Source organism: Puntigrus tetrazona, chromosome 4 (genome assembly GCF_018831695.1).
Source record: "Puntigrus tetrazona isolate hp1 chromosome 4, ASM1883169v1, whole genome shotgun sequence".
Lineage (NCBI taxonomy): Eukaryota > Metazoa > Chordata > Actinopteri > Cypriniformes > Cyprinidae > Puntigrus > Puntigrus tetrazona.
This window is the reverse complement of record NC_056702.1, coordinates 294,716-319,732: the sequence shown is the minus strand read 5'-3', so window position 1 is coordinate 319,732 and position 25,017 is coordinate 294,716. Positions and strand designations below refer to the sequence as shown.

The 25,017-nt window shown below is 35.9% G+C and overlaps 1 protein-coding gene across 8 annotated transcripts in view; it reads left to right on the top strand.

The window, feature by feature from the left end:
• osbpl8 (oxysterol binding protein-like 8) overlaps positions 1-25,017 on the top strand; it is a 60,233-nt gene that overhangs the window by 22,221 nt on the left and 12,995 nt on the right. For 3 of the 8 annotated variants that reach the window (XM_043236595.1, XM_043236593.1, XM_043236590.1), the window contains 4 exons: positions 6,567-6,707; positions 23,150-23,220; positions 24,436-24,516; positions 24,627-24,728. In XM_043236595.1, coding sequence (XP_043092530.1) covers positions 6,575-6,707; positions 23,150-23,220; positions 24,436-24,516; positions 24,627-24,728 — 387 coding nt within the window. In that variant the 5' untranslated portion in view covers positions 6,567-6,574. Of the gene's footprint in view, positions 1-4,324; positions 4,362-6,566; positions 6,708-13,878; positions 14,172-23,149; positions 23,221-24,435; positions 24,517-24,626; positions 24,729-25,017 lie in introns of those variants that run through there. The other 5 variants (XM_043236592.1, XM_043236596.1, XM_043236597.1 and 2 more) reach the window with 4 other exon arrangements.

Genomic DNA, 25,017 nt, shown 5'->3' with positions numbered 1-25,017 from the left:
TATATATATAAATATAAATATAAATATATATATATATATATATATATATATATATATATATATATATATATATATATATATATATATAATGTGTGTGTATGTATTATTCAAACAAATATAATGTATGCATGTTTAATTGCATTTAATATATAATAGTATAATTTAAAAAAGAAAATTAAATGTATACATAAAAAAGGCATATGTAAATCTGATTTTTATCATTACGTGTGTTTTAAAATGATTAAAATTTAAGTGTGTTCAAAAGCAACAACAAAAAGTACAAAATCAAAATGCCTTTGCTGCCAGGAAAAATGTAATTTTATTAATTTGTATTGTTAAAAGCATTATTGATAATTCGAACATGACTTTAGATCAGTACACTTTAAACGTGACAGAATTAAGAAGAATAAATTGCCTTGAATTTATGTCTAATATCCATGTAATTTTCCTCTTAAATGTTTTGTGTTTAATATTGCATTCCATTACAAGTAGTCCTCTAATAAGATCTTTTTAAATGCATATCTCATGCAGACAGCTTAATTATCCATGGCTTTTGTCCAGGGCTGTGCAAAACCCACATATTTCTAAAGCAACTAGTCGGTGGTTTGCCTGAACCGAGTCTTGCACATTCCTAAAAGCTTCTGTGAGTCACTGTGCTTTAAAAGCGCATTCATTTTCTTTAATTGCGCCCTCAGGACCGATTGCGCTGCCTCCGGACGAACACAGCGACTCTTTCCAGGTGTTTTAGAAAGCTTCAGCTCCGGCGGTCGATGCTTCTGTGTGTCTTTCAGTTGTTTTGTCCGAATGCTCTTGAGTGTTTTGCATTAATCTCTGGTGGATTTGCTGGAAAGCACCCGAGCGTCGGGGCTTTAAAACATCAGCTGGCGTCTTTGTTTCGCGCTCATCTGATGTCGCTCCAGAAGAGATGCTTAAACAGCCTGCAAATCAAGGTTTCAGGAAACACTGGCAAACAAATCCACTGAGCCGAGTCTCGACAGCCGTTTAGGTCAATCAGTGTGTTTGCTAAATATTATTCACTAGTCGGTCACATGCATCTTGAATACAAGGTTGCTGACGCGTTGATGTCAATCATTACTCGTGGCGTGCATGTATGAACTTTATAGCTCAGCACAAACCATGGGATTGATTTCGGAGGATCATTAAAATTGCCATGTATGTCATACATTTCTGTGCAAATCCATTACGTTGATTTTTCGCTCACGTTTAGTGCTGCGAAGTGAATTAATAGACCCTGTGTTTGGCTGCTGATGAGCAATTGCATTGATTTGTATTTCCAGACGGAAGCGTGTGGCACCACCATAACTTAGCGTCGGACCGGCACCGCAGGAGAACTAAATCGGTCCTGTAGGGACCTGGAAAAACGCTCGTTTTGTGTTATTATGTGGTCTGACCACAGACACTATCGTTCAGAAGAAGAGTTTGAGGCCAGTGATGTTTAAAAGAAGCGTCTTGTGCTCGCCAGAGCTGGCTCCGTTTAACAAAAATGCATTAGAAACGGTGTAATAATATTATGATTTGGAATGACTAGTTTCTATTTGAATATATAGTAAAATGAAATTGATTTCTGTGATGCAACGATGAAATTTCACCATCATTTCTCCAGTCATTTTCAGAAATCATTCTAATTTGCGGCTCGGGGAACATTTCTGGTTATCATAAATGTTAAAAATATATATATATATTTTTGATGACTAAGTAGTACAGCATTTTTTCGAAATAGAAATATTATGCAATATTACACATGTCGCTTTGGATCAGCGTCCGCGCTGAATAAAAGTGATTTCTTTCAAAGAGAAAAAAAAAATGAATCGTATCTGTGGCCTAATAAAACCCGTTTGATTTTTAGCTGGTAATGAACCGCCTCTCGGGTGCCGACGTCACATGAGCAGCCGAATAATACTTGCTCTATCTCTCTAACCCTCCTATTATAAGACGCGTTCTCTCATTGAACAAATTAATAAAGGCCGCCACTGAATCATGCATTTTTTAAATGGGCAGAAACGATTGCTTTTGAATGACGATTCACCATATCATAAGGGTAAGCAACTTTTACTGTTTAAATAAATAGCCAGTGTCTTAAAAAGCTTTCGGTTTGCGCTTTACATACATAGATTACCTATAGAACGTGACCTGGAGGAAAAGTGACCACAAGTGACCACAAACCAGTCATAAGGGTCCATTTTTTCAATATAAGCAGAACACACAAGCTTTTCATTGATGCATGGTTTGTGAGGATAGGACAATATTTGGAAATTGGAGATCGAAATACTAAATCAAAAATAAATCAAAATATTGAGAAAATCACCTTTAAAGTTGTTTAAATGAAGTTCTTGGCTATGCATAATGTTTTAATTCATGGTAGGTAATTTACAAAATATCTTCATTTTTACTTAATACGATTTTTGCCGATAATTATGATCCATACAATGCATTATTATTACAAATATACCTGTGCTGCTGATGACTGCTTTTGAGCTCAAATAGTCATGGTTTGGTTAAATAGATGATCAGTGTAATATTAAGGCAAGTTATTGCGTTTCAGTTTTATCTCAGTCTTCTTGGGAAGCTGAAAGGAGAGGGAATAGACAGACGCGAGCTGTAACACGGACACAGATGCTGGAGGAAACCGAGCAGACGTGGAGTTGTTTAAGGATTATCAAACAGACGCTTTCCAGACTTCTCTGTGATAGAAACAGCACTTTCTTGAAATCCAGACACGGCTTTGTTGAAAACCGTACAGTGTTTTTGGCTGAGCTGCATATGTGTGCATGTCTTGCCTCACGACGTCAAACTCGAAGAAAAAAGCAAGTTCTGAAAATGATGGAAAAAGACTAGAATAACAGGTTTGGAGAGTCATCCGTCTCCTGATTTAATACGTCGTAGAACCACCTTTTGCTTAAAAAAGCAACCAGTAATCTTTTATTAGTTTGGCAAAAATAGCAAATACAGTTTTTTCAGCATTTTGTATGTATACTTCTGTAATTTGCAGTGTTTTGTTTTTCTTTTTATCTGTTTTATTTGTATTTCTTTTTTTTTATTTTAATTGTAGTTAAACGTCATTTTCTTGTGCTTTTTGCCATTTTTGGTACATCTTCATATTTCTATTTAGCTTTCATATTTTCAGTTTAATTTTAGTCGTAGTTTTAGCAATTTCGCAAACATTTTTTTTTAATGCAATTTAGTTTAGTAGCACATACTAGGTTTTTTTTCCCCTATGTAACCTTATTTCAGTTTTAGTCATTGTAGCGGAGTATTTCGACTTTTTTTTTTTTTTTTTCGAGCAATAAAGATGAATAGTTTTTAACCGTTTCGTCAGTGCCGCCCACACCGAAAGAGGCTTTGGGATTGATTCGGTGTTTTCACTTAATCCTAGTCATGCTGAAAACAGCTTTGATACTGTCATAAGTGGTCAAACATCACAAATCCTTGAGCTTCTCCATCCGCTCTGATTGTTATTAAATTATATTTGTACAGAGCCGAAACATTTTAGCAGATTAGATTCACTGGTTCATCGTACATTCAGGCAGACTGATTAGACTAGTTAGTTTTATGTTCAATATGTTGCTTTTTTTTATTACACTAACCCCACGTATGAAGCTTTAATGATGTTTAAGGGAACTGGCATTAATTGCTCAGCACTGTATGAACGGGTCACACACATTTCTGTATAGATTACAGACGTTCATAGAGGCTCTAAAAGCTTTATTAATCCATCGATATCCAACGTGACCTCAAACCGGCTTTATTTGATTAAACGGGACTCGATGTGGGTGTCAATTACTTGGTGTGTGGTTTGATTGACAGATGTGTCGACCAATCAGAATCCCGGGGCTTTGTATTGTCATGGCTTTGATCTCAGTTCACTATAATCTTTGCTAATCCACATTGTCCGGACTGTGTTATGAGAGTGTGTGTGTGTGTGTGTGTGTGTGTGTGTGTGTGTGTGTGTGTGTGTGTGTGTGTGTGTGTGTGTGGCTCATCTAACCTTTCCTGATTTTGTTCTGCTCAGTCTTTCTCGCTCTATTCGGTTGGATTTTGTTGCCGGTGTCTTACGTGTCATTATGTGTGTGTCATTTTTGACTAATGCTACTTTTCTTTTTTTCCCTGTTTGTCTTTTTTTTTTTTGTCTTTTTTTCATGCCGTCTGTCTGTCTGCTGCCAACGTGTCCCAACGCACAAAATCCCACCAACACCAAAACCAACACTGCCTGGCGGACCCTCGCTGTGTGTGTGTCTGTCTATGATGTGTGTGTGTGTGTGTCTGTCTGTCTATGATGTGTGTGTGTGTGTGTGTGTGTGTTCAGCATCATGCAGAGAGCAGAGAAAACCCAGTCACCCCAGGTAAGAGGCTGACATTCATCTGTGTGTGTGTGTGTGTGAGTGTGTGTGTGTGTTATCTGTGCTTCTGCATATACACTACTTTTAGAAATGGGATGCTTAATAGCTGTTTTAATAGTATGTTTTCTTCTTTCAGAACTATTGTTTGTTTTTGGGGTTTTTTTATAGCCACATAAACTTGGTACAATACATATTTTACTATTTATGGATTAATTTAATGAGTGGTATCTTGGAAATAAATTTTTAAATATAAAATTAGGTTCATTTAAATAAAACAAAAATTGATTGAAGGTAAAATGTAGTATATATATATATAATATTATTATTATTATTATATACAATTTATGTAAATATATTTATATAATATGATATTATATTTATATGATATGTGAATTAAATTAAATTTGATTATTTATTATATACCTACTTCCAGTCTAAAATATTACCTTTCTGTCTATAAAAAGTTTTCCGATGTTTTTATTACAAGGGTATTCGTAGTGTCTCTGATGTGCAGCAAACACACAACAAACGTTTAAACATGATTTAAAGATTGTCTTTGACATTTAATTTCCAACATGCCTCTTGCGTTAGCGTCTGATGCCGTTCGGCAGACATTCAGAAGTTCACTCGTTTAAGGGGTTTGTGTGAACGCAGCATAAATGTAGATTAATGTGACGCAGAGAACAGAGATCCCGATAACTCACAACTGGAGATTTCTAGCGCGTCTGTTTGGTTAATTGGCTTATTAGTAATTAGTTTCCTCACAGCCTCAGTGATGAGGATGAAATATTCATACTGCATCTCAAACGAGCATCTCTAATGAATGATTAGCATAAAGTGATTCGGCTCTGTCGCTTCAGCTTCTCTTTTATTTGCTTTTGCATCACATTAAGCGACCGGCGTGTGTGTGTGTGTGTGTGTGTGTGTGTGTGTGTGTGTGTGTGTGTGTGTGTGTGTGTGTGTGCGTGTGTGCTGTTATACTGGTGTAGCAACACTCTAGAAGTGTGTTATTTCACCCAGTTTTATGCTGCGTCATTGTGCAGGTCTTTTTCATGCATTAAATTATCTCAGCTGCACACACACACACACACACACACACACAGTCAATAGTGCTTTTTGTAATCCTGTAGCAGTGCTGTAAGGTCGTGTGTGATGATGAAGAGATTAGATTTGAAACATGTTAAACTCTCACTTTAATCTGTTCAACCTTCAGATGGAGAAAAGAAATGGTGTTACAGATAACGATCTGTGTTTATTTCTGGTGTTGGCCGCTAGAGGGAGCACTTTACAACAATAAGTGCATCAGTCAAACCACGTTCAGACAGCGAAAATATTGTCAAAAAACGTGATATTAAATGCAAGGCGCAGATATTTTTATTACAAGTTTACTTAAATGTTTTGTGCAATATGCAAATGATGCATTATCTAAATATAAATCTCTTCCAGTTTAACAATAGTGTAGATACAGAAAAATCTTGTCATGCATCTTTATAACAAGGATCATTAGATGATATTACGCTTTGCAGCTCCCTGAAATACTAATTAATTGTCATTTTAAATCTTTACAAATATATCCTTCAGAGCACTACAGGTTTACCCATTTGTCATCAGAAAGATTAACCCCTATTTTGACTTTTTTTTTTTCCGCAAAATTTATTTAAAACAGTAGAGACTCTATTTTTGACCCATATACTAATTTCCACGCTTTCCATAAAATTAATCTGAACATCGAATAAAGCCAGGTTCACAAATCTTGTCTCATATTAGAGTTAAAGAAACTTTTAACACTTTTTAAACCTTTTTTGTAAGTCAGAAAATAATTTGAAAAAAAAAAAGCTTTCAACATGTTTTCAGGAATAAAATATTGCATTAAATCCAAAAAAAAAAAAAAACCTGAAACACAAGTTAAGATATTGTTGACTCTTTTCTTTTTTCGCGCATAAATTACTCTTTTATCTTCGTAAAAGTCACGTTTGAAGCCCTGATGGCACATGGATTATTTTAATGATGTCCTTACTACGTTTCTGGATCTTAATCGTGGTAAAAACTCTCAGAATTCATCCAAAACATCTTAATTTGTGTTTCGAAGGTGAACGAAGGTCTTACGGGTCTGGAGTGATTTTTGGGTCAGCTCTGTATTATAATGCAAACATGCAGCCAAAGAAAGGTTTAATGAATGCATCTCCTGTCTTTGTTGTTGTTCCACAGCTGCCTTAATGCCTGGTGATGAAGCGGCGCTTCTGACCCCGGGAAGGATGAGTCAGCGCGGGAAGGAGGCGGGGCTTCACACGCCCAGTAAAGACCTGCTCACAAGCCCCTCCCTCAGCCCGGGGGTCAGCTACAGCCACGGTAAGAGACCCGACCGTGTGGATTTAATCGCGTTTTCCTCTACACCAAACTTTTAAAGGCCTTCTCGCGTCTTGTCAGGTCTCCGTTGTGTGATATGACTTAACATAATTGTTTTTGCCGTTAAAATTGCTGACATGGCATTCGGTAAAAATATAATGCTTCTACTAAAACGGGTGCAATGTGGTCAGAAGCATTTATTTAAAAAAAGGAAATAGGATAGACCGGTTTTCTTCTCTGTAGTGTTGGTTTCCACCACCAGAGGCCGCTGAAGTGACACCCAATCAGACCAGAACAGAGTCTTTCAGTCTTTCATTGTTTTGATTGGTTCGTTGCTTCGCTTTCACTCTCGATAAATTCACCAGACTTTTGATATTATTATATGAATCTGTTAATTACAGACAAATAGAAACTGACCCAAGCAATCCCTATAATCAAGCATAAACTGCTATATGATTTTACTTATTTTAATAACTAATAATTGTAAAGATAGACATATATAATTATGTAAGTTTTAGTTATCTGTAATTATATTTTTATATTATTAATTATTATATTATTAATTTTTATACGTAGCTTGGTAAATGTAAAAGAGTAGATTGATATAATAATTCATAAGAATGTTTTTTTTACATTTTTAATTTATTGTTATAAATTAATTGCTAATTGTTCATACATGTATATACACATTGTGTGTGTGTGTGTGTGTATATATATATATATATATATATATATATGTATATATTTATATATATATACATGTATATAATAAAAATGTGTAATGTTAAATATATTTAAAATATAAGAATATAAAAGCATATAAATGTAAATAATTTCAAAATATATACAATATGTATGTGTATTTATATATACATAATAAATATACAAAGTACACATGCATATATTATGTAAACAAAAATGTTTATTTTGGATGTTTTAATCACAATCGGTTGATAGCACTAGTATGTGTGTATATAAATATATATATATATGTGTGTGTATATATATATAAAACATATATACATATCATGTTGCTTATTTATGCACATTCATAATCATTTTAATTGTTTTCAGAAATAATTATGTATGTTTTATAATTTATTATTTTATGTAAATATAGTTTTCATAATAGTTCATTGTCAATAATTATGCACTGATACAATTTTTTCAAATATAATTTGAAACGTCATTCAAACTGCAAAGTTAATTCAGCAAAGTGGTGCAGGTCAAAAGGTGCCTGAACCCTAACGGTCATGTGCAGTCAAAGCTCAATATTGTGATGTTATGTAAAGTGTGATCGTCATAATCCCTGCGTCATATTTACAACCACCTGTGAGACACACACATGCACACACACACACACCAAACTCACATCTACACCGCAGTTATTAAAGTTGTCAGAGGCTTTGGCTTTTACAATGATGATATTAATCTGATTAAATGCGCCACGTTGCTGTTTTTAGAGTGCTTGTCGTGGATTTAATGGTTCACGTTTCCAGCGTCATACATGTGGCGTGCGACTTGTTTTCGATGTCTCTGCGAGGCCAGACGCTGACACACGCGATCACCTCTACGCCAAACCTTTCAAAGGACCTCTCGCCTCTGGTCGGGTCTCCATGGCAACAGCAGTTTTCCCCTGGCCACGGCTTTGAAAACACATTCATCCTTTCTTTTTAGCCTGGGATGAATCACTCCGTTAGGGCGTGTTCGGATTCTCGGAGATGTATAATAGAAAGTTTCTTTCTCACAGTTCGCTCAATTATTCAGTGCCAGCAGCGGCGTCTCATAACGAGACGCGCTGCTGCTTTCTCCCGGTGAGAACGCACCCGGAATAGCATCAGTACGGCAAGCGATGTGCGCACAAATCCTCTTTACTGGCCTCCTCGCTCTGTTCCAGACCTGAGCAGGTGTGGTTGGCCTGGACTTAATGGATTACGCGCAGCAAATGAGGTTAGAATGCACAGCGTGCAGCTCAGCCAATCAGAAGCTGCCCAACCTGCGTGTTCCGTCAGAGCGGCCAATCAGATGCGGGCTCGTTTGCATACGGGATGCCTTTCACATATCGTCTGCTGTTTGGGAAAATCATGGTGGCTTTGAGGGCAAATGAATGTTTGATTTGTGAATGGAGAAGGTGAAACTTACCAAAGCACGAATGTTAATTGATTAATTAATCTTCCTGCACACAAGGCAAGTACTTAGACTAGTGCTCTAGTGTTTAGTTAGTGCGTGTTTAGTGTAATTTTTTTATAGTCGCTTGCGATGGTGAGAACAGAAATCAAGCGTGGTTTTTTTGGTTTGTAAATCTGCTCGCTAAAGTAGAAAATTCGTTCTGTTTTGTGGGAAATCATTCCTTAATGGTGTCCTAAAGTCTTAGTGGGGCGTTCGGTTTAGAAGATGACTTGAGATGGGTTTCTTGAGGATACTGGTTGTTTGGGCGGTTTGTTTAGTAGCGGTATATGTGCTCTGACTCATTTAATCTTATTCGTTAGGCTGCTAATCCAGGCTCATAGCCAGGTTGCATAAGGTTTTCAGTGGCTTATAAAGCCCACCTTTAGTGCATCCACCAGGTCTCAAGTGCATTGTGTCTGAAAGCATTTTGTCTGGTGCTTTTGCTTAATATATCACTCACTTCGAGTCTTGTATTTGAGCTTCTTCAGCCAGCTTCTTAATAAGGTGCATCCCGAAATACTTGTTAAACAGTATTCACGTGTTGAATCACGCTTTTTTGGAATTTTAAAAGAAATTCACTATTAGCCACAATTTATATATTTTATATTCTTTCCATTCCGTTTCATTTTTCATTCATCAGTATGAATATTGCATGTATCAGCTAATTTAACATAACTGTGCCTAATCTTGTTACTTATTTATGCATTTAGATAACCTTGGTAACACTTTAGAAAAGGGAATGCATGTTCATTATTGCTATTCATTTGCCTGAAAGCTTTCCCTAAACAAAATCCTACTTTGCTGCTTATGAATAGTTAGTAAAGCTAGTTGGAGTAGAGAATAAGGGATCTAAAATATGGTCATGCAGAATAAGGCATTAGTATGTGTTTTATAAGTACTAATAAACAGCCAATATGCTAGAAATATGCTTGGTCCTTAAACTGAAGTGCTACCATAAATTTAGTTGTCATGTATAGTGACTATACTAAAAATTACTAAAAATATAATAACATTATAGAAAAACACTATAGCAAACCAAATGTAACTATTTTTATGCTGTACATTATAATATTGTGATGGCTAACTTTACTTATAGTATTTAAAATTATGAATTGAAGTTTATAGTGTTTTTTTATTTTTTATTATGTAGATAAAGTCATATATAAATGATTTATAGACCACTTATTGCCTATTTAGACATTATTTTTGTTGTCATCTAAGGCTCACTTAACAGGAATATTTAATAAGTATATTTCTAAATGTAGTCTGTAGCAAATTTCAAAATATTAACTTTTCAAACTCTACATTACAATATTCTGATGCCTAATGTAGAGAATTTAAAGCAACAGTACAGTGGTCTGGATCATTAACCAGTCTTTAACCTGACGGGTTGCTAATTTAGATGAGTGGGAAACAGTTCAGACCTTAACTGGAGATCAGTTTCACGCGAGGAAAACCCACACCTGCTTCGGTTACTACAAACACACTCTGAGATACTGTTGCAAGGGACGAAGCACAGTAAACTGAGCAAGTGAACAGTGCAGACTTGTTTATGAGAAGCAAACAAAGCATGAATAACACCGGTCAAGCTCAGAACGACAGACAAAGGCTTTACGAATTAAAGACAGACTTCACTCGAGTACGAAACAGACATTGGATGTCTTTTTATGGAAAAGATTAACATGCTGTTGACCTCGGGTGTTTTTCCACATAGTGTGTGTGTGTGTGTGTGTGTGTGTGTGTGTGTGTGTGTGTGTGTGTGTGTGTGAGTGAGTGTGTACGCGCTCAGATACACAGACCCCCGTCTCCAGACCTGTGACCGGCGTGATCAAGCGCAGAGCTTGTGGCTCACAGCTAAAGTGGGCATGTTTCCACCCATCTTTGGCCACAGGAACGTCACCTGCGGTGTTTCAGTGTTCTCGTGGCTTTACAGATTACCAGCAGTGATACCTGCTGAAAATCACTTCATTCAGAGACACGGTCAGCCCTTAAAGACTCTCCTGATGGGCACAAGTCCAGATGGCTGGAGTGCAGTAAACAATTAAACAGCCAAATTAACCCAAACTGACTCCTGGGGGTGGATAGAGTCAGTTTGGGTTAATTTGGCTGATCCATCCGTCCATCCATCCATCCATCCATCCATCCATCCGAATCCTGGGGATATAGATAGATGGGGATATAGATAGATAGATAGATAGATAGATAGATAGATAGATAGATAGATAGATAGATAGATAGACGGAACAATTAAAGATAGATAGATCTATTGTTCCATCTCTCTACACGTCTACCTTTCTGTCCATTGGATAGATAGATAGATAGATAGATAGATAGATAGATAGACGTTCCATCTAGATATCTATCTTTTGTTTAATCATTAAATCTATATATCTATATCCACCGGAGTCAGTTTGGGTTGATAGATAGATAGATAGATAGATAGAAGGATAGATAGATTGATTGATTGAAGGATAGATTGATGGATAGATTGATTGATGGATAGATAGAATGATATAATGATTGAATGATGGATAGATAGAATGATTGAAAGATAGATAGATAGATAGATAGATAAAATGATTGTAGGATAGATAGAACGATAGAATGATTGAATGATGGATAAATAGATAGATAGATAGACAGACAGATTAAAAATGACTGAAGGATAGATAGACAGACAGACAGACAGATAGATGAAACGATAGATAGATGAGTGGATGGATAGAAACAGATGGATTGATAACAGTCAGACGGATCTCAGTGTGCTGATCTTTTAATCGATTCATAAATGCAGCATAACTTCCATTCAGCACAGAATAATGAGCAGTAGGCTTTGAATTATACATCCGCCAGAGCATCTTAATTAGTTATGTTAATTAGCGCATCATTCACAGCCATCCTGCGGTCTCATCCGCTCGCTGCTTTTCGGCGAGTCTGTTGCCTAGCAACTTGAGAGTGACATCAGCAGAGTCCGGGAGGGACGCTCCGGTTGGTGACGACGTCCGGCGTGAATTGCGATTGGATGGAGGAAGGAGGAATCCGGAGTGTTTAAAAGCTTATTGAACTTCTTTAACCTTTCGTTTGATTCCTGGAGCTCTTCTCCGGTTCATTGACCGAAAGCCGTCTGAATTTACAGCACTAGTACCGAGAAACACCCAGCGCTCTGCAGGCCTCCTCCTGTGAGTTACTTGTTGACATTTCACTCCAAACAAACAGCTTCTAAATTGACTTGAAGGAAATCAGTTTTCCCTCTGGATCCTAAACGCTCTCTTGGAGATGCGTTGCTTGTTAGCTCTGTTTTGCTCACTGCTGTAGTTAAAGGACTCAAGCAAGCACTGCGCTTTCCGTCGTGTCACTGAATGCATTATGCAGATTTTGGCCGCTATGCATACGTGTGTTTAATTAGCGCAGCGTGCTTTAAATTCAGCGCGTGACGTTTCTCGTCTGATACTTTAAGTCAGTGCCGTTTGGTTTGATTGGTCTATAAACCTGGTTGCTGTGAGTTTGATTGTAATAAACCTGGTTACTGTGAGTTTTCACGAGAGCTGCATCCTCACGTAGCTCCGGCTTCTCCCAGAAGCCTTTGCAGTGTCAGATTTGACAGGCCATAGTGTGATCAGGCTGGATGTGTGTCTGTTTAATACCCTGTCTGTTTAAGACGCCGACGGCTTGATTCTGTTTTCACCAGCGCTGTTAGAAAAACAGACGTGTGTGTGTGTGTGTGTGTGTTAGAGATCCAGTGTCCTTCATAAAGCATTCTCTGTGAGCGAGCTGAGAGACCGGGACAGAAAGAGAAAATCAGATCTGAGTCACCGACACATGGAAGGATTCACAAACGGTCTTAAGTGAATCTGACAAAACCTTATTCATGTTTTTACGAATACGTTGTAGTTCAAAGTATCTTTTGTGTGACATTTAAACGCATTAAGGACAGTTTTCATTTGCACAATTCATAGTCTTGTCCTTAGTACTGTAATAGGTAATGTATTATACAGTTATCAAGTAGTATTTATTGAGTTGGCTTCTGATTTATGGTGATTTATAAAATGTTATCATAGTGCTATTGAGATATTATAATAATAATATCATCATCATCATCATCATTAATATAAATAAATTAATAGTAAAATATATATATGTATATATATATATATATATATATATATATATATATTTGTTTTTTTTTTTTTTAATATATATATATTTATATATATTATATATATAATTATGTTTAATATATAAACTTAATATATTTCTTAAATATACACTTTACATATATATTATGTAACAAAAATATTATTTTGGATGCGAAAAATACAATCAACAAAATCAACAATTAAGTATTAATAACTATGTGTATTTTATACATTTTAATTTATTATTTATGTAATAAAACCATGCAGAAATACTGTATATAAATATTATTTATTTCACAAACAAATGTATATTTATTAAATAAATATACATAATATAATTTATAAAAAGTTTTGCAATGTCGTTTTTTTTTAAGTAAGAAAACAAATAAAAGGGGGAAAAAAGCTTTTAGTTTTGATTGGTTGTTAAGTGAATTTTAAGCCAGATTCACGACAAACGTCAACATGCATTCAGATCGGAATAAAAGAGGATAGATTGACAACAACACGAATTACAGGTGTCTAGTGACGAGGCAGCTCAAACCTTGTTTTCTTCTTCTGGTGGTCAGTGCCGTTCAGGAATGTGAGCCATGCCTCTCTCCCTCCCACTCTCTCTCTCTCACACACACACACACACACACACACACACTCGGAGCGTCTCTCTCCCTCTCGCTCACACACACACACACACACAGAGCGTCTCTCTCTCTCTCTCTCTCTCTCTCTGTCTCACACACACACTCGGAGCGTCTCTCTCTCTCTCTCTCTCTCTCTCTCTCTCACACACACACACACACAGAGCGCTGTCGAGCGAGAGGGAGGAGCTGCAGTGAGTAACAGAGCGAGAGTGAGTGAGTGTAGCTCAGCGCTCTCTCCGCTGTAGTACTAGCAGCAGTGGAGTGCGCGCGCGTGTGTGTGTGTGTGTATGCGTGGAGCGGAGCTGGATGAGTGTGTGGTGACCACCGAATTCCCGCCGCAGCCCCTCCGCCTCGCCCTCTCCGGGGTGAGGCCGCCCTCATGATGAAGCAGGACGGGATCCTGGGCCGCCGCCGGTTCTCCACCTGTGGAGGAACCATCTCGGGCCGGCCGGCTCATCCCGACGGACGCAAACTCATACGCAACGCCTCGTTTGGGGGCTACAACGAGCTGTCCGTCTGCTTGCCAGGTGGGTCCATCTCGGGACACTTCTACGTCTTCTGTTTGTTTGGCAGCTGGGTTGGTTGGGTGCGTCTGTGCCAGGCTGGGTCACTGGCTTACTGTCTATGAAGTTTTATTGTTTTGGCAGCTTGCTGTCGACTGAACCTGTGTTTGACTCCAGATGCCTCTCTAAACTACAGCATCTGTTATTCAGCGCATCTCTGAGATGCCTTGTTCATTTCAACCTGCAGCTAAACGTCTTGCTATTAAATGCGCGTTTATTTTCCAGTATTTCTGTTGACGAGAATCGTAAGGGATTCAACTATTACGATTTCGTTTTAAAAAAGGAAAGAATAATTTGTCCTAACTGTACAACTGCCAATATGCAAGTAAACAAAAAGTTTATGATTAGTGTATTGCTCAGTGTATAGTTACAATATATTACTTGCTAATTATTAAAAGGATAATGAAAACATTAAAGCAAAGCCAAATTATTATTGAATTTTTTTATGTATATTGTAATATATTTAATACTTTTAATATTGTAACACACGTATATTTAAAAAAAAAAAACATTTAGATTGTTTGTTTTATTAATATACCTTACAATATTAATCTATAAGTATTTATTCTTCAATAATAATATATCTGTATTATTACAATTTTGGTAGCACAGTATTATTTAAATAATTTAATTATTTGTGTGTGTTTTTAATATATAATGAGTTAATATTTGTATAATTTTAATTCACGTTTTATACATTTCTTGTAATAATTTGGGCATTTAAATGCATAGCTTTGAGTTATTGAATTATTGCATAGAATTATTATAATTAAGTAATGTACTATGTTCTGTTTATTTGAAGTTTTTTGTTGAACAGGACCCATTCCACCATAAGTTCAAGAGTTTTGTCTCTAAATATAATTAAAAATATAATTATAATTAAATATAAATAACTGTTTATGTGTTTTATCTACCTTGCGAGAAGAGTAAGAACCGGTTCTCAACCTTCGTAGTTCTCTGGAAGCTCTTTTGATGGGAATCATAAAGGTGCGAATAGCGTGAATGGGGTCTGTTTTTGCTTTGTGGTCCGCTCAAGGTCAGCAGATCGAGCTGCTGATGTTTCTGCTGCAGATATCGAGCAGGTTCAGCTCTCACAGCGAATCTGACTCCGTTCATCCCTCATGGTGTTGATGGGAAGAAGAGAGGGATGCTCTGGATGTACCAGAGAGAGAGTTTTTATTTTAAAACTAGCATTTTCATTATCCTGTTTTTAGCGTTTTAGTGGAGTTCGGTGGGCAGAGATTAGCTAATGGACCCGGAGTGCATTGCATCGGGGCAGATCTTGTGTGTGCTTGTCACGTTCACCTGTGTAAATATCTTCAGGGCAGTGGCTTTGATTTACTGGATCGCTCCGATCCAGCTCGATCAGTCATTATAGGGGATAAAGATGCGGAGCTCAAAATCAGACACTCACTTTTCATTCATTTTCCCTTAAGCCTAACTAAACTCACTGGTTCACAAAGAACTTCTTTTGAAGGGAAACCTTTGCAGAATGAATGAATTGATGATCTTGTAAGTACTTGAGTTGATTTAGTCAAATCTGCCTGGCTTTTTGTCTTCTTTGCACTGAGAATGAATGATTTAGGCCCAAGTGTAAGATTGCATAAAAATGTATATCATTTTGATTTATAATCAGAAACGTAATATAATGCACATTTATTACAAAAACAAAAATATTTTAAACATGGTTTATATATTTATCAGCAATATTAGTAAATTTTTAGTAAATCTAATTGACTAGCCATGTAAATGCTTTTCCACTGAGTAACTGTAATTGTTTTTGCAAATTGATTTTGTGCTGATTTTATTTTTTAAAAATTACATTTAATGCATTTGTAATTTAAAAAATAATATTTTTGTCTTTTTAATTCTTTATTATTTTTTATTTATTTATTGTTTACCTTAATTCTTATATGTGTGCTTTGTTTTTCTTTTGAACAGCTACATTATGTAACTTTAACTTTAACATTATGCAACTTTCACACATTTTTTGTCCCCCAGAGTTAAATTTTCATCCATTGCAATTTGATTGGACGATAAAAAGCGTCTTTGATGACATCGTCTGACAAGTAAAGTTGTTTTTATAAGTGGAGCAAGTAATTACACAAATTTCTTTAATTTGAATAACATGTACAATATTAATTTCCCCTACCGTACACAAAAAAATACTTTGTTGTTTAATGAAGCTCTATAAAGCTGACAGAAGTAGATGTCTTTGCTGAACCTCAGAGCACTTAAATGGTCTTTAAAGGTTCGTGCATCTTCACCAAACCTGGTTTTTTGAAGGGTATTTGTTACATCCGGAACAAGTTGAGCTTTATTATCCCACAGATTAATTTTTCAGCGCACCGCTCCGGATCTGCACTTTACTGTATGAGCGGGCAGATTAGCACAGATGTGTGACTATTAATAGACGCTGTGTGCAGAAACACAGGTGCTTTTCCCGTCCTGACACCTGTGTGCTGACCGGATGAGCGCCGGTAACACTGCATTTATCTTACATGCTGCAAGGATGGGACTTTTTGCTGTATTCTGCATTAATCAGGTTGTGATGCTCACGTTGTCGAGTGTAGAGGGTTCTGAAAATCTTTTATTATAATCATTATCAGAATCGTATTTCTTCATAATTTATTTTTGGTAGGCCGTCCATTTTTTTTTACCAGCACCACAAGTATAACTAGGAATAAAAATGTGAATATAGCATAATAATAATAATAATAATAATAATTTATATTAGTAGTAGTAGTAGTAGTTTATTTATATATTATATTTTTTCAAATAAATATTATAATTATAAAATAATAATTACATATTATATATTTACAGTGATTGGATAACCAAACTGCATCTATTATGATCATTTAATAATAACATTATTATTATTATTATTATTATTATCTAAAATAACATAATTTTGAATTTAGTTATTTTATGATGAAAATAAATGTTCTCGTTTTTATTATTTTTATTTAAAATATTAGTCGTAAATTATTATTAAAAATATTAGTCATAAATTAAAATGATTAATTACAACTACAAAAAGCCGCATAAAAATAGTCCTATAATTTTTTGTTACTTTTTAGAATTATTATTATTATTATTATTATTATTATTATTATTATTATTATTATTATTATTATTCTAACAATGTTTGCTTCACGCCACCGGTATGTAAGTTGGGGAAAAAAGGATTGGTCCTGTTTTTGGGGTAGTTGTTATACCCTCCGAAACGAGGACATCAGCTGTCTGTGGTATGAAGTGTTTGTCTGTGTTTCTAGACGATGCTCTCTGCCCTTCAGATGGACGGAGCTGCTGAGGGCGAGCGGGTGGAATTACACCCGTTTCTGCCGCTCTGTCGTAGTCAAGGACGCCGCAGGAGTATGGAAATATCTCACACGTCACTGCCTCACCGCAGACCAACACGGATACATGCGTTCACGCTCGTTACGGGCTCAGGCTCCGCGTCCGGGTCCGAGCCCGCTTTGTGCGCGTTACTCCGATGTGATGCAGATATACAGCAGTCAGAGATGGGTTTATCTGTCCGTCTGCAGGCACGTGTGCTGAATGTTTGAGAAGCAGGTGAATGTCTGCAGTGCTGCTGTCTGACAGAGATCTGCCGGTGCTTTTCAGACCGAGGCCATATTTAGTTTTAGATTTTCTATGTATATCCAGTCCAATCTCTCTCTCTCTCTCTCACTCTGGCTAATGATCAGTCTGTCTGTGAGCTCCTGCTTTATGGGTGGATTATTACTCACACAGCGTCATGGCTTATTAAACACACACACACACACACACACACGCACAGATGGAGTGAGCTGAAGTCTCGCTGTGTTCCTGTAGCTCAGTGCTAAATATCTCTGTTATGACAGACAACCGTTACAGATGATCTAGACTCTGGGATGTGTTAGAGGATGTCAGTCTAAAACACAGAAAGATAGAGGGACGAAGCCGTTCATAAGGGTTCGTTGGGTCAAACTGAGATGAGATGAGATGAGGAAATAAGCTTTCTATTTGATGTATGGTTTGTTAGGATTGAACAAAATTAATTTTGGCCCATGCAATATATTTTTGGCTATGATGGATGGATGGATAGGCGATTAACATGCTGTTAATGTTATTATTAAATATTCATAACAAGTAATCAGATTTTTATAATTACACTTTTTTTTATTAGAAAATTGTATTATTATTATTATTATTATTATTATAAATAATTAAACTGACTAAAAACTAATTAATTAAATTGTTTTTGTGATTTGAAAAAGTAGAACAAAACGTAACATTTGAAGGACGGATTAATTATTTATCATTTATAAATTATTTGTGTTGGTAAAAAAAACCTTCAGAAGTGCATGTCTGCATTTGTACATGTGTTGTAACTGTATTGCGTTTTAGAGAAGTGTTTTATGAATTAATCTAAAATGACAGGAAGGAAGAATTTAAAGGTCGCTTATTCTTGTTTGTTTGTTTTTTGTAAGGACAGTCTTGAAGTCTGAGACTAATCTCTGAGATCTGAATATCTCACTGATACAGTGTGTGGGTGTGTGTGTGTCTGTCTGTGTGTGTGTGTGTGTGTGTGTGTGTGTGTGTGTGTGTGTGTGTGTGTGTGTGTGTGTGTGTGTGTGTTGGCATTTGTGGTTTATGAGGGCACAAATGTGTTTATTGCAATATGAATGTGGACACTTCCAATGTCCCCACAATTCAAAAGGCTTAATAAATTACTAACTTAATAAATGGTGTGTGTGTGTCTGTGTGTGTGTGTGTGTGTGTGTGTGTGTGTGTGTGTGTGTGTGTGTGTGTGTGTGTGTGTGTGTGTGTGTGTGTGTGTGTGTGTGTGTGTGTGTGTGTGTCTGTGTGTGTGTGTGTGTGTGTGTGTGTGTGTGTGTGTGTGTGTGTGTGTGTGTGTGTGTGTGTGTGTGTGTGTGTCTGTGTGTGTGTGTCTCTTTTTATCAGTAGGATTTTTTTCCCCAGTTCCAGTCAGATTGTGAAGTAAATCTACCTCCTGACGCACTTGAGCCTGTAGTTAAATGAAAGCGTGGTTAATGCAGATTTATGCAGCACGGAATCGGTGGCTAACATGCTAATAGACGAGTTACGCTGATGCTCTCATCAGGTTGAGGACGTGTGGATTTTTCAGCGTATGATTATCATGTCGAAGAGCTCTTGAAGCGGGATGAACGCAATGCTTGGCTCGGCTTGCGGAGGAAAAAACCACAAACAATAGACTTGATTACTCGACCGATGGGCCGTCATTTACATCCACAGCTCTCCTGAGCCAAAAACATCAGGTCTCTTGAAAACACTGCCATTCTGTCAATAAAAAGCACAGTTTTACATGACTCGCATGACTTTGAGATGATTATATGCTATATTATGTCTAAAATTAATCTCATCCAAAATAGTGTTTTTTTTTTACACAATGTATACAGTATATATATCAGAAAAATGTTGCATATTAAATGTATTAATCTAAATATCTAAATGTGTGTAAATATATTTAAAATATATACTGTGTGTGCTTGTTTATATATACATGGAACACACACATATATTATGTAAACAAAAACTATTTTGGATGCGATTAATTCAATGTTTGTTTGTATTTACTCACAGCAATTTTAGTTTAGTAATTGCATTTCACCTAAATAATATTTTCATATAAAGCGTACTCCAACTTTGTTGTGTTGACATCTTTGGGGAGAAAAAACTAAAACATTTTTAGAGCATATACACATTTAAAAATGTTTCAATCTTGCACTTCAGGGGAAAAAAACGCACCAAAAACATTGATGTTTTTTAACCGGGAATGTCTTTAAATAACAATCACGATTCATCCCTCCCATCCTAGAAAAGTCAAAAACGTCCAACTAAGAAAACTCCATTTAGCAAGCTGTTTTATAAGGTCTTCAATCATAATTTCTATTAGCTTGTCAACTTTTTTCCTCCTTTTCCAAACAAAGCCGAGACAATGGCTCTCGAGGAGAGATGTTATATAAAGTGACAGCTGTGCTATACTCGTCTGAGAAACAGAGTGACACTGACAGATCGTCCTTGGCCTTATCTCATCAAACTCTTTTAGTTTTTTGCTAATTATGAAGTGTTACCCTGTCCTCAAGGCCTTAGATATAAAACCCGTCTGTTCGTCCGTCACACAGTTATTAAAACACACATCCTTGAATTAAACGGATACTGAAAGACTAGTTATGTTTCAGCTAGTTGTTTTTCTTAATTTGAAGTACAAACTTACGATTAAAAGTTTGGGGGTTTTTTAAGGATTTTTATTTTTTCACGATGAACCCAAATTTTTGACATGAAAGAAATCTGTAAAATATTTAACACAACCAACTAAAAGCTGACAAAAACTATAAACAAAATGTAATTAAACATCAGAATGACTAAAATGTAAGTAATGTTAATGCAATAAAATAAAATAAATTAATTCATAATAGAAATTAAAAAGATATTAGTATACTAAAATAAAATTACAACACACACACACACACATTAAGGAGTCAAAAATGCATGCAACTCATGCACTCAAACGTGTGTGTGTGTGTGTGTCTGTGTGTCTGTGTGTGTGTGTGTGTGTGTGTGTGTCTGTGTGTGTGTGTGTGTGTGTGTGTGTGTGTGTGTGTGTGTGTGTGTGTGTGTGTGGTGTCAAACGATTAGTGTGACGATTAAAAAAAAATTTTGTTTACATACTATGTATGTTTATGTTTATATAAATACACATGCATGTATATCATTTAGAAGGATGTTGTTTATATTTTAAGTATATTCATGTATAATGCAGATGATATGAATGTAAATATTTACGTGTGAATACATGTAAATATTTTCAAAATAAACACTGCATATCTGTATATACATAATAAATAAACAGTATATGCATGTATTATGTAAACAAAAACTTCTATTTTAACTTTTATAATCACAATTAATCATTTAACAGCAGTATATTTTTTTCATGCTGTTTAAGCCCGTTACTTTCAGGTTTAGAAGTTTGTTCAGAGATCAGATGCTGTGTGTGCGCGTGTGTGTGTGAGTGTGTGTGTGTGTGTGTGTGTGTGTGTGTGTGTGTGTGTGTGTGCGTGTGTGTGTGCGTGCGCGTGTGTGTGTCTGTGTGTGTGTCTGTGTGTGCGCGCACGAGTGTGTGTGTGTGTGTGTGTGTGTGTGTGTGTGTGTGTGTGTGTGTGCACGCACGAGTGTGTGTGTGTGCGTGTGTGTGTGCATGTGTGTGTGTGTGTGTGTGTGTGTGTGTGTGTGTGTGTGTGTGTGTTGTGTGTGTGTGTGTGTGTGTGTGTGTGTGTGTGTGTGTGTGTGTGTGTGTGTGTGTGTGTGTGTGTGTGTGTGTGTGTGTGTGTGTGTGTGTGTGTGTGTGTGTGTGTGTGTGTGTGTGTGTGTGTGTGTGTGTGTGTGTGTGTGTGTGTGTGTGTGTGTGTGTGTGTGTGTGTGTGTGTGTGTGTGTGTGTGTGTGTGTGTGTGTGTGTGTGTGTGTGTGCGTGTGTGTGCACTGAGTGTGTGTGTGTGTGTGTGCGTGTGTGCGTGTGTGTGTGTGTGTGTGTGTGTGTGTATGTTCCCCTCCAGCTGCTGTGAATCTCTGACTCACGGCTCTCTGAGGTGTTGATACAGCCGTCACACAGATATTTTCTCAGGGTTATGGGACTGAAATAATCAGATTCTGCTCCGGCTGAAATCAGCCTCTGCTCTTGAAAGTCACAGACTCTGAAGTCTGCTCTGGGATCAGGTGAGCCTAGAGCTGGCCGATAATTCGATGGCGATAATTATCACCATATAATTTTCTCTGTTAAAACGATAGGAAGAGTTAATGTTCGATATAGTGCTTATATAATGTTGTGATAAAATACTGAAGTGTGTCAAAAAGTACCAGTACTTACCAAACTAAACATGTTCTTATTATATGTTATGTTTTCATTTTTGTAATAACATGTCACTGTTATTGTGCATTTAATTGTTAAATTTGCCATGATTATAGCCTTTGATTCTGATAAGCCGTTAAATGCTAAATAAACAAACCACTATTTATTGCATTTTCTGCCCTAGCACTTGTTTTATATTAGCAAAAGTGTCATCAATCTCTCGTGAATCATTAGACGTGCGGATGATATCAAGAATTGTGAAATTTCCCCGGTGTCGGTAACATGAGAATCCTTCGTTTTTGTGAATACATGTATTATAACTAATATTGTTTTTTAATATTTCTTTTTATTGCATCATAACATAACATGGCATGTTCAGTGTTATTTGGTACACAGAAAAGGAGGAAAAAAAATGCACAGCAGTGCTATTTTAGTATTATTGAGATGTTATTTCTGTTTATATTATAATATTTTGAATCAGTGTTTTATTTTTATTTTAAAGTTAGTTAATTATTTATATATTTTTAGTAATTCTGTTGTGTTGTTTTGTCATTTTTATTAGTTTTCTTTTAATATAAATATGTGTTTATTTATTTATTTTTAGCTTTAGTCATTTTAGTACTTTAAATGAAAGCAAAATGAGAAATGTCCTGGCAGCTAGGTAAAATATAATGTGCTTTATTACTTTATTATTATTATGTTTTTCTCCATTTTTGGATTACTGGGGCATCATGGTTATTGTATTTCATAAAGCTTGAACTGAAATTAAAACTCAAAAATTCATTTTATTTTATATTATTAATGTTTATTTTATGTAACTTGTTTTACATTTAATTTTTTTTATAAATTAATAAACAATTTTTAATGTTTATTAAAAATGCATAAATAAAAATGTCAGAATAACACAACAAAATTACGGATAATTTAATAAAATTAAAATAGAAATGAAAAATATAATAAATGCATATACATCGTAAATAATGATTTATTTATTTATTTAAAAAAAAATCAGATAAATCCTAAATATCAGCCTAACCGAATCATAATGTCTTGTTTTTGCAGGTTTCGATCGTGGCAAAGAGGAAATCCTGCCTTTGAAAGAAGACTCTTCACACTCCATATCCAAGAGCAAGGTAACGCTCACACTCCTGTTTATCCTCCCTACCCATGATCCTCCGGGGCTGGAACCGGATCGATACGGGTCACCGGGTCCCCCAGCAGTCATCAGCTCGTGTTTATTAATTATACATAGTCAAGAGCATCTCAGAGGTGAAGAGACAGCAGGGGGCGAGTGCTGATTAGCAGAAATAACCCCGTTAGCATCCCACACGGCTGGTCTGGGCCGGATTAAGCCGGATTCGTGACCGCACATAAACACTGATCCAGGTTTGCGAGAGTCACCCCGGTGGGTTTGAGACGTCACAGGCGTGCCGTTACATCCAGACAGACCGTTAGAAGACACGCTCGAAATCCAGGATAAATCCCAAATCACAGAGCTGTCAAACATGAGCGGCAGAGCGCTTTCCAGAGGCTAATTAACCCACGTTCACATAGAGATGTTTCACCTAATCGGCTTTGAAAAGCTTCAGGGGGGAAATGAAACAAGCTCAGACCCACCTGGAAGGTGAATGAGGAATTAGTTATCAAATCTTACTTTGTGTTTTATATTGTGTTTTGTGCTGTGCGGAATACTTGTCAAGTAATGTCATTGTATTTTTGTCATTCTGTTTTACTAAAATAAAAATAAGAGAAACGTTGTGGTTGAATATAGTTGAAATATGTTTTTTAGTTAATATTTATTATAATGTTTATTATTTAATTTCTGTCATCATATTTGTTTTATTTTAATGTGTATATATCTGAAATAAAAGTTAAATAAAAGTAACACTTATTTTCATGTTTTAATAACCCTGATGTAACGTATGTATGTATGTACATTTAATTTATTTATCCATTCATTTTAATTTTTTTATTATTATTATTTATTAAGTCATTTTGTTTTTTGTTTTTACTATTCTTAATATTTAATGCTAATGATTAATATTTATTTATTTTATTTCAGTTAATGCTTAATTTATATATACAAACACAGTATAATATTTGTGTAATATACAATAACTTTTCTGTTGGAATATTTATTTTGATTTAATACTTAATATTTTTATGTATTTTTTTATGTTAATTTTATTTGTGTGCACAAATATCTATATATCTATATATATATATATATATATATATATATATATGTGTGTGTGTGTATGTATGGATTATGCCACATTAATTTAGCCCAACCTAAGGCACTTCTCATAATGCTGTATAAAATATTAATTCTTATGTTATTTTTTCAGTCAGAAACCAAGCTCTATAATGGCTCAGATAAAGACGTATCAGCGTCTGGAAACAAGCTTACTAAGAAGGAGTCACTCAAGGTACAGCCGCACACATTAATTGATGCTTTCAGTGCCTTTCTTATATATGCATTGAGATTACTAGTGCTAATGACTAATAATGTGGCTTTTATGCATTCATGTGTGTTCAGGTGCAAAAAAAGAACTACAGAGAAGAGAAGAAACGCGCCACTAAAGAGCTGCTCAGCACCATCACTGATCCGTCTGTCATCGTCATGGCCGACTGGCTCAAGGTTTGCCATTTTTACGGTGCAAAATGTAGTTTTAATAATGCATGCTTCTCTGCATAAATAGTCTCAAAATTGTCTCGTTTTTCATCAAATCTGTCGAAGTGCATCCAGAGCTGACCGATGCATTAAGTTTTGGTAGTAAATCCAAAGCATGATTAAAAAGTGAACAGCACTTGTCCGTCTTCCTGTCGCTGCAGGGGTAAACAGCTCATTCTAATAATCACGGTAATGCTCACACTGAGGATCATGTGTGAAAAAAGAGCTGCAGGGTCTGGAGGAAAGAGGTTAGATC